Source organism: Lepisma saccharinum, chromosome 30, assembly GCF_977018435.1.
Source record: "Lepisma saccharinum chromosome 30, izLepSacc3.1, whole genome shotgun sequence".
Lineage (NCBI taxonomy): Eukaryota > Metazoa > Arthropoda > Insecta > Zygentoma > Lepismatidae > Lepisma > Lepisma saccharinum.
In genome coordinates, this window is record NC_139258.1 from 9,543,025 (window position 1) to 9,556,573 (window position 13,549).

A 13,549-nucleotide genomic window follows, 5' to 3' on the forward strand; every position below is an offset into this window, starting at 1 on the left:
TTGTTCGTAAGTAATGAAGTTTCACATTCATTATCATGAATAACCTGCAGCTACAATATATATAAAATAACGAAAATATATTTCATTAAGTATTTTTTTGTGGTCCCTTAACATTAAGAACAATATTTCAGTAATCAATTATAACAAACAAAAGTTCCTTCTATTGTTCTCTCTCCTGAAACACAATTTTCTACCATTTATTTTCCTTTTTCAATTCATTTTTTCCCTACAGTATTCTTGTTCACTTTCTCTGATGATATGAATTCTTGCTAACTTAAAATTTGCCACTTCATATCTTATTATGTGTTGGTCCATATCATTGATACACACCTCACTTCTGTATGCAGCTGCCAAGCCCCCAGCAGTGATTTCCATCACAAGAATCACAAGGAGGCATATTCCATACTGAAAGAGAGATGATGTATGAGTAAACTTACACGTATCAATCTGCAAATTGGTACAAGCTAGAATTAAGTTTTAGCATATGAGCAATGCTTAGTCTTTTACGAGTAATTCAACAAACTGGTCCAAAGCAGGATGCAAAATCAGTGTACCAAATGGTGAATGGAAATGTCTTTAGTTCTTCCCATAAAGTTTTGATGGAACATTTTGAGATAATGAAATCGATTAGTGCAGATTGGAAAGAGAGCAATTAGTTGCATGTAAAGATTTACTAATTATTTCCATGCACATATTTGGTATCACTTCAAACCCCAATGAATATTTCACTAAAAAGTCGCTTTTCTCAGCATTTCACAACAAAAATAAAATATAAATTTTATGTAACGTTAACATTTTTTGGGGTAAAATAAATGAAAGCATTTAAATCATAAGGTTCTAGTCAGAATTAAGACAGTAGAAATAAGTATCCCATAATACTTTCCACTCACCGCTGAGAGGAGGAACCGAGACTCCCTAAGAGCTCCACAGTATCCCAGGAAACTGACGACGAAGATGAAGCCACCAGCAGCTATCAAGATGTACGAGGCTTGTTCGATTGCTGTGGGCTGTGTGAACTGCTGTAAATGGTAAGAAGATATTTTTATAATATTTATCAAAATAAATCATTTACATGGTAGAGAGAGGAATTTTTCTGGACATGTGGGGAAAATTGGCCCTTGTGGAAGGGAAATTACATGAAAACTGATAACCATCAATATGCTGTAGACTACAATGCAGATATTGTCATTTATAACCAGTGTTTGAACTGAAGAAAATGCAGAGGAGGGGAAAACTTAAGAACTGCTCTTGAGTTACCATTGGAGCAGGCTCAATTCCATAAGTGGTATCGACTGGTGGGTCAGTTGCCCCCATATTTTGCTCCTGATCTATGGCCTTGTGTACCAAGAAAAAGTAAACTGTCCTTGCATCCTCCTTAATTTTTGCTTTTTGACTGAACATAAAATAAAATGTATCCATAAAAGATTGAAAGTGCAATGACTATTGTCTTGACATCGTAAACAGCAAGCTTGAATTTTGACTCAAACACTGAATGACCGTCATGCCATCCCAAATAATAATAGAATACACATTCAGATGGGGGGAATTTTCTTTCCCTGGTTGGGAATGAAAATATAAATATAGAGCTGGGGATGAAAAAAGTAGAAGGGGGAAAATTCCCTGGTTTCTCGCCCTTCAATTCGAACACTGTTTATAACTTTCGCTGTTTGGAAGGGGGAAGTGCTATTTGTAAATATGTTTCTTTGTATGCAACTGAAAACAATCCCATTTACAACAAAAAAAGCATCGCTTTCTCCTTCAAGCATCAGTGTTGGCAAACCCCTCATCTGTATAGGGGCCTCTACTGGAGAAAAGTGCTTTGAAGGATCACAGAATGGTAAAAAGGTTATTTCAAATGTGATAAAAATGTTAAAAACAAAACCATCTGACATAACTTGATCTAAAAGTTACAACTGATATTGTACATTGAGGAAGATGGGTGGGGGTGGGGGTCATGATTATGCTAGTACAAAGCCTCCACACATACGTACACATAAATCCAGCCTGGCTGTTAGGAAACTAAAATGCAGACAAAGCAGTCGAATACAGACTAAATCAAATCATTAATATGTCACTGTCTGGGAACCTTCTCAAAATGACGCAGAACCACTTCGCAGAATTCTCAATTGTTCTTTGACCCTGACACCTTTATCCAGAGCATCTCTACACTACAGTTCAATAGGTCCAATTTACCCTAAAACAGGCTAATCCTGACTGAATCTACAGTTTAAAGTGCAAACCGAAACCACTGTATATGGACGTCTGGAAACGGGAGCCACCCCCCCCCCCCTCCTCCTCCTACCCTGGAAAATGAATGTTCACATAAAAATATATTTCACACATAATTTCATTTCAGTCAGTAATTTATGTTAATTATTACAAATTCCTTGAAGAAACATGATAATTTCAGACTGAAATAGTGTTTTTATGCGGGCCATCACTATTATGGGTGAAACTATGCCTCTTTTGCCCCACTACATGGAAAGGAATGGCATTATTTGCCCCTCCCTGGAACAAATTCTGCGGACGTATATTGCACTGTACCATGTCCCACTACCATGGATCACCCCCGGGACCCCTTGATTACAAAGATCGCTGCTGTAGTCTTAGAATAAAAACAATTACAAGCCTCCAGTGCCCTTGGAATTGTCGAGGGCGCCAACCAGCCCTGTACTGTTCCCAAAATATAAGAAAAACTCAATTGAACTAACTTTTACAAAATAATAATATGACAAAAAAGGCCATCGACCCCCCCCCCCCATCCCAACTACCCTCCCACGCTCGATATATATATATATATATATATTTGAAACGTCGCCTATCTTCACTGGTCTAAGATTAAACCTCAGTTGATGCAATAACATCGTGTCGTGACATGTTTTATTGCCCGATTGATGGCACTCGTACCTCCACAGAAGCGTGAAATTTCATTTCGTTTTCCAATTGTCGTCGTCATATATACGCAACATTTTGTGGCTCATTCAATCATTAAAGCGTAGATGGCGTTAGCGTGGAGAATCGCAGTTTGCCATTTAGGTTGCCCGTGCATGACCAGCTGAACTGTCCACGAGAGGAAACCAAATTATCACACAGTAGAAACATGGAAGTGAACGTTTATCGCTTAATATTCTCTACATTAAATAAAAAGCTTCCAGTCTCATGGGTCTAGTGTAGGTCAGCAAATTTCAGGTTGATTTAATTCGGGTAAATAAATTAAGATGTTAATCAACAGCCTGTGCAAGCCTCAGTTTTGAGTCTCAAGTTTTATTATATTATCATCTGGCGAATCCTATTCAATGTCATTGGACTAAGCTTAAAAAAAGAATAAAATGTGTTAATAGCATACATCCGAGTAGAACGAACTCTCATAAATATGGCGGAATATTATGAATGTTCTGTATAATATATAATGACTAAAGAAAAGAAGTATATTAAGGCATTTAATTTATAAAGTCAGCGCACGGGAATAGATGATATTCAGCGAACAACTTCCCCCACAATTCATTGCGTCATATTTCGGGCAAACAGATCAGATCCTGCGTTGAAAACATGCCGCGTAAGCATTATGCATATGGTCTTGGCCGAAGTGATTGATTGATTGATTTGGTTTATTTTACTTCCCTTTTTGTGCCACTTTTCGCTAATTTTGCGAAGATGGGGATCAGTGATGATGTGATGAATGAACACTCACAAACATCTATGTCCAGGCCAGGATTCGAACCCGGGACCTCTAGCGTCATAGCGCGATGTGCTAACCACTACGCCACGGGGCCAGCCCGAAGTGGTTCAAATGATTATCAATCATATGAGGAATGTGTACTTTTTACAGTTTCCGAAGTTCTACCGTGAAGAGTGTGTAAAGTGGTGACTTGTATTATTATACGTATATATAATAATAAGAAGGCTTCTCATACGCTTACCTTGGCACACGTGAATTTGTTTGCCCGATTTCTTTCCAGCGTAGATCGCGTGGTGACGTCAAGTTCAATATTATCCATTAGGCCTTTATATTTATAAATGATAACAAAATATCGGATCTGCAAAATTACCTACAAACATTGCCGGATACAGTGCCTATTATTCATGGATGGACTCAACGAAATCTCCGAATACGGAGTGAGTGTAGGAAGCAAAGACTTACCTGAAGGTTTTCGTTTTGGCTGATCTTCGTGATAAGGACGAATGAATTCTTATCCACCGCCAACCAGATGCCCACTCCCAGAACTACGGAACCTGCTATCTGCAAAGGAAATACAGTATCAAGCACTTCATGGGTAAGTTATGCTTTATACCTTTCTAGCCAACCATTAATTTTTACTTGTCAAGTATCTTCACCGTCTACAAATTGAATGTATATCCAGAATCAATGTATTCGATCACAAAATCATTACACGCATTTGTATCATTGTTAATGTTTCTATTTCAATGTCAAGCGGTCGCCCCAAGCGCTCGGGTAACAGGGCGCCGAAAGAAAATTAAATAAGTTAATGAATTAGCTTCAGATTAAGTTAATATTGTCCAATTTACAAACAAAAATAAAAATAAGTAACAATTTTCTTGCTCGTTCCGCTCGTAATAATAGCGTTTTTATACGAACCTCATCAGCTTTTATGCAATCTAAAAATATTTATTTCACTTCGCTTCTCTGCCACTTTTGGCTAATCGTGAAGATGAAGGATTATTGGTAATAAGATGAAACTGTTGACAGAACAATAAAAAACAGACGTAACTCTCATAGAGGATTTTACTGGCTACGATTCCAGATGCCTTTGTCTGCAAAATGCAGTCCAGATGCATTACGTGCAAGAGGGGGAAAATATTTTTAAAATAGAGTATGAGGTAACTTAGTTTAGATACTAAAATATGAGTCACGATACTTGAATATTTCACGTAACTGGATGTTTCGTGGTTGAAAGCGCAGAAGCTGAAGGGTAAAAACAACTAAGTGCTATCGTACTTAAAAATCTCTCCACAGGCTGTTAATACATAGTAGAACGCTGTAAAATACTTAACAGAACAGAGATAAACAAGATCAAATACGAACTTCTTGTCGCAAGACTTGTAAGTGAAGAGATTTCTTTCGTAAAAGTTTTGGATTTAGTTGTTGTTTTTTTTAAAAGATAATTATATATTAATTTTAAATGACGGAAGTTTTAAAATTATAAATTCAAAAATCTTCAAAAACACGTTACAATTTCTTAATTCTCCGTATGTTATGGTCGAAAAGTTCTACGGAATATCTATTATGTCCTACAGTCTACACTCGACTTTTACTTACAAAGAAGATGAAGTTGAACAAGCAGAGCAGGTACTTTGTCAGGCAGGCCCCACAGTCCAAAGCCATTCCACGAACCTGTAAAGGAAATGAAAACGTAAAAATACATTACACAAATTCGGCTTTAGTAAATTACATTTTGTATAGTTCAATAGATCAGAAAGGAATTTAAGTAAATTTACAATATTTTTTTTTAATAAAAAAAATATTGTACCTACATTTAAAAATTTAGCGCGTTGGGCGCTCGACTTGCAATTCCGCTACTGAAGGTCAGAATCGAGTCGTGCCTTGTGCTGATTCCTTGCGAGTGTTCATCAGTTTCATTTAACAATTCATCCTCATTGCCGCGACCAACCAAACGTGTCAAAGCTACGAAAAATAATGTATTTTGTTGTAAACAACTGGGATAGTTTCAAGAATTCAATTCAAATTCTTGAACATTTACTGATCAGTGTGTCGGATTTAAAAATGTAATTAACCTTTTTTGAAACACCGATCTCGTGTTTCCGATTATGGCTTCACATAAAAGTACGACTGAGTCGATGCCCATGTATCGGTTCGAATTTTACCGATACCAGCAGACGCTTTTCACGCGTTTTGAGCTTTTACGGGGTCCGAAAAGCACCGCGCGACACAAATTATCCTGGAAATATTGAAAAAATCGAAGTATCTTTTTATTTTGCACCAGTTTTGCGTGAAAAACTGGGTTTTATGTTTGCATAACATGCATTTTAATATTTTAATGTAGGTAAAGGTAAAGATCCCCGTTCATGCATGCCCTGCAGGCACATTTAGGGGACGTGGGGGGTATGGCCCCACACATTCTCGATCTCAGCAGTTTTTGGAGGTGGTGTGATCACCACCACGCTCCGGTCGTTTTTACCCCTCAGGGTGGTGAGCCTCAGAGGACAAGGCCGGAATCGAACCCGGGTTTCCCGCATGGCAGTTAGACGCCCTACAGACTTCTTTTTGCAAAGGAAAGCCCCTAAGCGGAAGCTTCCCCCATCACACTTCATTTACTCATATCATTTCACTCAAATCTCTATTTCAGGACTTTCAGGACAGACAATAACAAATATCCATGTCCGAGCCGGGATGCGTATTTATAAACGCTGGAGTGATGCAGAACCAGAGGTATATAATGCTTTCATATTGGCTGTGAGCACTGGAAGTTTTATGTTCCGTGTCAGTCGTTTCTTACTTTTGGTTGTTTACAAGAAAATTAGACTCGTGATTATTTAGTAATATAGTTTGTAATTAAATTGTCGAAATTATGTTAAAAAATATGGAAAATGTTAAAAATACAATGAATCTTTCCTTGGCGATAAAAATCAATATTAAGCCATCGAAAAACAATAGACCCTAATATTAAATATTTCTAAAAGCGCTTGTAACGTATGTGAAGTGATTACTACATTATAGGAGAAATTTCACAACTTGACATGTGATAATAATACCATTTTAGTGTAATAATTTTAAAAATGTGCTAAAAATGAACCTCAGTTTAAAAGAGTTTCTCATCTTGTTGGGATGGATGTCTGAAATCTGCCATCTAGCGTTAATTTGAAGAAACACTGCATTAACTTCCGGAAGATAGCCAATCAGGAGGCAAATATGGCTGGAGATTCTACATCACTATAGGGTTTGTAAATACGCAGCCGGGATTCCGTGGCGGCGTAACCACTCCGCCACGGGGGCCGACAGACCGCGGCTCTAATATTTTAATCTAATTCTTGAATGTTTTAAAGCAAAAATCTTGGTAAATTTATGCATATAATCGGAGGGTAATACTTGCACACTAATATTGAACAGCTGAAAGTGGCGGAGTGGTTAACACAGCGGCCTACAAATCTATGGACCCTGGGTTCGAATGGGTGTTCTTTGCGAATGTTCCTTCATCAATTTCATAATATCATCCCTCATCCTCATCTTCGCGATTAACCAAAGTGGCAGAAAAGCGAAGTAAAATAAATCAGATCAATATTTAGAACAACTAATTTCAAGCGTCGGTATCGGTGGCAATGGGGAAGAGTACATGTACGCTATCTTCAAAGTGTTATCAGCAGAGCCCCGCATAAAATTATAGTTCTCGGAATGGCCTTTGTAGGAAACCGGAAGTAGCAGAAAGGTAAGTCAGGGTTAACAGCAGCGGCGATATCCAGACGACCTCTCTTCAGCCCAAGGCCGCCATCAGCTGACAGGCGACAGGTGGCGCTCGTCATTCCTTCAGCTGTTACTTCACTCAATTATGGCCGTTCATTAAGCCATGACGCTCCAACCTCAATGCACGGAGATTCTTCTCTCGAGCTTATTAAGCATGAAGCGAGTCTGGCACATTGAGCTTCGCTTCCACAATGGCGCGGAAAGGGCAGAGGTTCATCTGCTCGACACAAAAGTCGCACGTCAGACGTGTTTTGGGGAATTATGAGCTGTGCAAAATATGTGAAATGTCAATTCAGAGTCTCACTCCGGCTGTGAAGAAATCATTGGCTGACTGAACTTATTTCTCGCTTTTCTGCCAGTTTTGGCTAACTGTGTATATGATGATCAGTGGCGTATGCTGAGTAAAAGACTTGGGCTATCTCACGATGACACCTGGTCCTAGGCTATGGAAGAAGGGAGAAGACTAGGCTAATGCTTGACGTCTTCAAGAAAGCCACGTTGCCATCCCAACGGTAGTCAGGTTGCAAACTCCTACGAATTCAGGTTGCCAACTCCTACGAATTCAGGTTGCCAACTCCTACGAATTCAGGTTGCCAACTCCTACGAATTCAGGTTGCCAACTCCTACGAATTCAGGTTGCCAACTCTACGAATTCAGGTTGCCAACTTCAGAATCGCCATTATCTTCAGTATTTTACTTTCTACACTTCAGGCTTCGCAGATAGCCTAGCTAGCCTGGAATATACGGTCCTGATGATGATGATGATGAATGGTCATAAGCATGGGCGTCGGGAGGGGGTCGGTGGACCCCCCTGGAAATTGACATCGTTCATTTAAAGATACAAGAAAGCCGAAAGTGTATTACTCTTATTGTTAAGAACACAAAAATAGTTCATTTAGTTAGCATTCGAACAGAATAATCAAAGCAAAAATGCATTGGATCTAAAAAATTGTGTGACAATTACTTTTGTCACCAGTCTTTTTGTAGTTTATGTGAGTGTATTTTAGAATTTCGTAAATACTCTTTAACAACTTTCTGTAGCCAGTTGTGCTTTTTGGCTTTTCTTGGATTTTCGGTTCTAGACGGCGAGGGTAGGAAAACAATAGCGACTTGTGGAATTTTTGACACTAAGGGTGACTTTTACTTGTTCAACGATAGGAACAACGTCCAAGTTGCCGACCGAGGGGGAGTTCTTTCGCAACACGTGTGAGGACTGCTCTGTTTTTTTTTCTTCACCCCCAAACCTCCCAAGTGGACAACGAGCCTGGAAGAAAGACCACCGTCCAGCATTTTTTCTAAGCTAACGAACTGCGAGGCGGTTGATTTTTTGAAGTTTCAAGTTTTCCTTAAATACCCCTGGACTCCAGAGGACCGACACAGTTTAGCGCCATATTCAGACCGAACACCATCTCCGCGTCACTTTGCGCGAGTTACGGAACTTTGCTTTGTTTTAACCTTTCGACCGCGTCGTGTTAATTGTCGTGAGTGTGTGATCACAGTGACAGTGCCAGGAATTGAGGCCGTGTTAATTACGTGTTTCACGTGCTCCATGTGTGTTTTTTCCCCTTTTTGTAAGGAGGGACATTGAATAACCATGGGCGGTTGAAAACTACGAGAGGGACGGGACCTTCGGGTTTCCGATTACTGCTGCCATGAAGCCAAGAGAAGAAGTCACGACCCTTGCTTAACTATACGACGCCTTAAGTCAAGAGAACCGCACCACGACGCTTGCATAACGGCGTCTGAGATGAAAGCCACGCCGCAGCGACAACTCGCATTGCCAACCCAGGTGGGAGACGACAGTACAACAGTGAGACGGATGTTACGTCGAGAAAAGGAGAAGAGATAGAGAAAAGAGAGAGAGATGAAACGACGTCCGCCCTTAGACGACCCGACGCCCTGCGTATCCCCGAACGGCCATTGAAGCCACGATCGGATGCAACGCCCCGAGCAGACAGATGGAAGCGAGGTGCTTTTTCCGCCCATCTTCGTCGCCGCGATGGAAAATAGGAAGAAAAGTGAATGTTACGTCTAAGTCGAAGAGACAGTTTTTGCCCGCCAGGAGGACAGACTGGCATAGCCACGAATATCGTCGGGACGCCGCAACGAGGACCACGCCGCCATTGAGTCGGTATAGTATCCTCCAGTTATTTCTTTATGTGTGAGAGTGAACATTTGTCCACCTACGTCGCCACTGGTTTGTCATAACACAAAGCGAGATGAAATCGAACAATGTTGCCTGCAACTACTAATTATTTAGGCCAATCAAATCGAAAGTACTGTAAATCTTCATAAATTAAGAACCTATTTCGCTCACCCTTCGAAATTCTATAAATGTAAAAGACCTACTATTTGTTATTGTTTTCCTATTCTCGCGCCGAGTATTTATATAATTAATTATTTGATTTTTACCGTGCTCTTTGATATATAAAGGTATTAGAAAACTAGGTACTCAATAGTATAGCTGAGTTAATCATTTTGAATATATCCTAGTTTATATTACGGTCGTTTGTATTATCAGCACTCGTGTACTTGTAATCAAGTTAATTTCCTCTTGTCATTCATTTAGTGTATGCTTATTCTTTTGCATAGTAGTGCCTCAACAAGTGTAATGTCAATTATTATTTACTTTTGGAAACTATGACGCCTAGCTAATCGCGTCTCGTATGTGACAGAGTGCTGGCCGCGCGTATTTACATTGGAAGCAAGCCTAAGGGGCTAATAGAAATCTCAAATTCGAAGGTACACGGGAAATAAACCAAAGAGGCGGTTAGATATTTTATCATGTAATGGTATATTGTGTTCACCCCTGCAGCGTGTGTGTGTGAGTGCATGATGGAATGAGAGCGAGGGGATATGTACAAGTAATGTGTTATATTATCATTGTTGTGTTTATTTTTGCCGAATACACGTATATATTCGTTATCCTACAGGTGTTCTTGATTCATTTATATATATATGTATAGATGTATATCCTCGTATGGTCAATATTTTTGGTTTTAGTCCTGAGTTTGAAGCTGTATAGCTTGTCTCCATTGACCAGAAGGGTTATAGTTTTCTATTATTACAACAATTATTATTATTATTATTATTATTATTATTATAAATGAATAACAGCACCACTTTATGCACGACGTGGCTTACCGCCGGAGGTGTAAATAACCGACCCGGTGACATGAACCTGGAATTAAACCGTTAGCTGGTGGTAGGAATCGTATTTCCTTAACCGGAGACGCGAACCAAGGACCGACGACCGTCCAATCGGGCGGCCGCGGAACCCTGAACCTACGGACCAGCGGTAGAGTAGTTTGGCACCTCGAACTGGGGACTTCGGTCTCCCGGACGAGTGGTCAAACCCTTTACAATTGAGTGAAAATTTTTCAGGAACGAGTCCGTGTCGCTTGCGCAGAGGCTTCTTATCGGTTCATTTCCGCCGCGACATATGTCAAGACCTTCCTTGGTGGGCCCCGCGCCAGATGAAAATAATTATTTGTGTACGGTTTGTCACAAGTTTCTAGGATGCTGGTGCTTCCAAATAAGCCACTAATCTGATTTCTTCATGGAAAATTTTCGTATCGAAAATTCGAAAATAATATTCTAAATACAGTACTATATGAAAATAGTGTTCAAATATTACAATCAAAAATAGTCAATGCTGTTTTCGTTTAAGTATAGAGAGAAAGCATGAAGTGAAAATATTATTCATATGGTACAATGTAAATTCACTACCGTCAAAATGCTCTTAAAAGATAATTATGGTAGAGAATGCTATTGGATACGATTTAAAATTGCCACATTGAAACGTAAAATACTACAGGGAGGTTATTGCAGCATGCCACCGCAAAAGCGTCGGCCGCTTACCGGCCTTGTCATGCATCAGGTGCCGGCAAATTGCGTAACAGATAGCCCGTTACACAAACCGCTTGTTTTGTAATGTTTCCACTTTTCACAATTATAGTTACAATTACAACTTAAATAAGCACGTACCTTGCCGCAAGGATGCTGGAAAAGGTGTCCTCTAAAATACAAATATTTCTGGCACTTTATTTCTGCCCATATCGCTTCTGACAGCAATGACTCATCCAACATAAAGGATTCAATTTTTCATTCTTGTCTTGCCTTCGAATAAACAAAACCGTGACTCTTATTTTGCAGATAACACAAGATTAATCCTTTTGAACACTAGAGTCAGTGGCGTGCCCAAGATTTTCGAGGGGGGAGGTTACGTATACATTATTATGCAAAACGAAAGCGCAGATAAACGAATTATTTAACAGTGTCACTTAATTTTAACGTGTGAATATTTTTGAAGTAAAGTAGCGATCATACACTGTGTGCGTTTTTCTTTCTGAGAGCGCCATTTGAAATAAGCACTTTTCCCCTTTTGCTACTATGGGATAAACTGAATATAAAAGGCTATAACTGCTCAACAACTGCATCTTTTTAAGAAATTTAAATTCTAAATGTAAGAATGAACAAAAAGCAACATTTTATGTAAATTCCGACAATTGTGAGTCCAGGGGGAAACGGGGGCCAAATCCCAAAGTTCTATTTTCCCCGTAATTACGCAAAATTTCTGAACGTCGTAATTTCCATATTTTTTTTTTTCAAAGTTGCGGCAGGAGCATTACATATCCTCATAGAGTAGTCTTTTGTTGTGCTTCCCTCAAAATTTGGTCCATCCAGTGTCTATAGAGCCGACGCTAGAAGCGAAATTCCTCAGATGTCGCAAGAGCGTCAGCGGCTTATCGGAGTAGTGGTAAGCCGCGAGAAGCCTCTCGATACTACGCGAATGCGACAGCTGTCGGCTACCAGTTGTTTAGACGTGTTCACTTCGGTTTGCGTTTATCAGTACTAGTGTTGTTTATACTGTGTTATTGAGTTATTAGTTATGCCGCCAAACAAATATAGTCTTGAACAAAGAGTTTTTATGTACGATACTTACGTGAAAACGAACTCTTGCAGAAAAGTAGTCAGGCGATTCGCAAGAAAATTTCCTGGCAATCCTGTTCCGGACAGACATACTGTTTACAACCTCGTTAAAAGATTACGAGAGACAGGATCTCTTGAACCTAAGAAACGTGTTTCCAGACGACGTGTTCTTACGGAAGAAAAGCTAGACGAAATTGGTGAACGACTTGAACATACTCCAAAAAAATCCCTCCGTCGGCTTGCTCAGGAAACAGGCATTTCAAAATCCTCAGCACGAAATGCCACTAAATTACTTAGATTAAAACCCTACAAAATTACAGTGGTTCATGAATTGCAACCGCGCGATCACGCGACTAGAGTTCGATTCTGTAACTGGATGCTGGATAATATTGTTGCTGGCAGAGTAAATCCAGAATTAATCATATTTTCAGACGAAGCTTGGTTCGAATTGAATGGCCGAGTTATTTCACAAAACAATCGCTATTGGAGCGCAGAAAAACCTGACCTTGTGCATGAAGTTCCGCTCCATCCTGCAAAAATTGGTGTGTGGTGTGGTTTGAATGCGCACAGAATAATAGGGCCTATTTTTTATGAAGGTACTATCAATGGTGAAAGGTATCGAAGAGACATACTACAACCTTTTTTTGAACAATTAACGGACATTGAATGCCAGCAGTCATTTTTTCAGCAGGACTCTGCTACTGCTCACACTGCTTATGAATCACTTAATTTTATTGCCGAGATTTTTGAGGACAGAATTATCAGTACTGAGTTGTGGCCCTCTCGTAGCCCCGATCTTACTCCTTGTGATTATTATTTATGGGGAACATTAAAAAACAAAGTGTATCAGAATAACCCGCGTACAATAGAGGATTTAAAAGAAAATATAAGAAGAGAAATTGCCAGAATCACACCTGAGGAGCTTATGGATGTTCAGAGGAATTTCATACGCAGATGCCGGAAATGTATTGGTGTTGAAGGAGGTCATTTTCAACATCATTTATAACACAGAAGGTTAGTGATCATCATTATTATTATTAGTTTTAAATATAATTTTACACTTTCGGTTTGCTTTATGCGCCGCGATGCTGTCTTCCCTTTCTGTCAACCGAGGATAAAGTAGAGATGTCTAAGAAAGATTAGATGTCTGAAATAAGGTTGTAATTGTAACTGTAATTG

General features: G+C 39.5%; 1 protein-coding gene across 2 annotated transcripts in view; it reads right to left on the reverse strand.

Moving 5' to 3' along the window:
• Tsp66E (Tetraspanin 66E) overlaps positions 1–13,549 on the reverse strand; it is a 99,979-nt gene that overhangs the window by 12,934 nt on the left and 73,496 nt on the right. For both annotated transcript variants that reach the window (XM_083115559.1, XM_083115558.1), the window contains exons 2-5: positions 5,279–5,353; positions 4,142–4,240; positions 891–1,019; positions 331–405 (exon numbers count right to left, since the gene is read on the reverse strand). In XM_083115559.1, coding sequence (XP_082971685.1) covers positions 331–405; positions 891–1,019; positions 4,142–4,240; positions 5,279–5,344 — 369 coding nt within the window. In that variant the 5' untranslated portion in view covers positions 5,345–5,353. The remainder of the gene's footprint in view (positions 1–330; positions 406–890; positions 1,020–4,141; positions 4,241–5,278; positions 5,354–13,549) is intronic.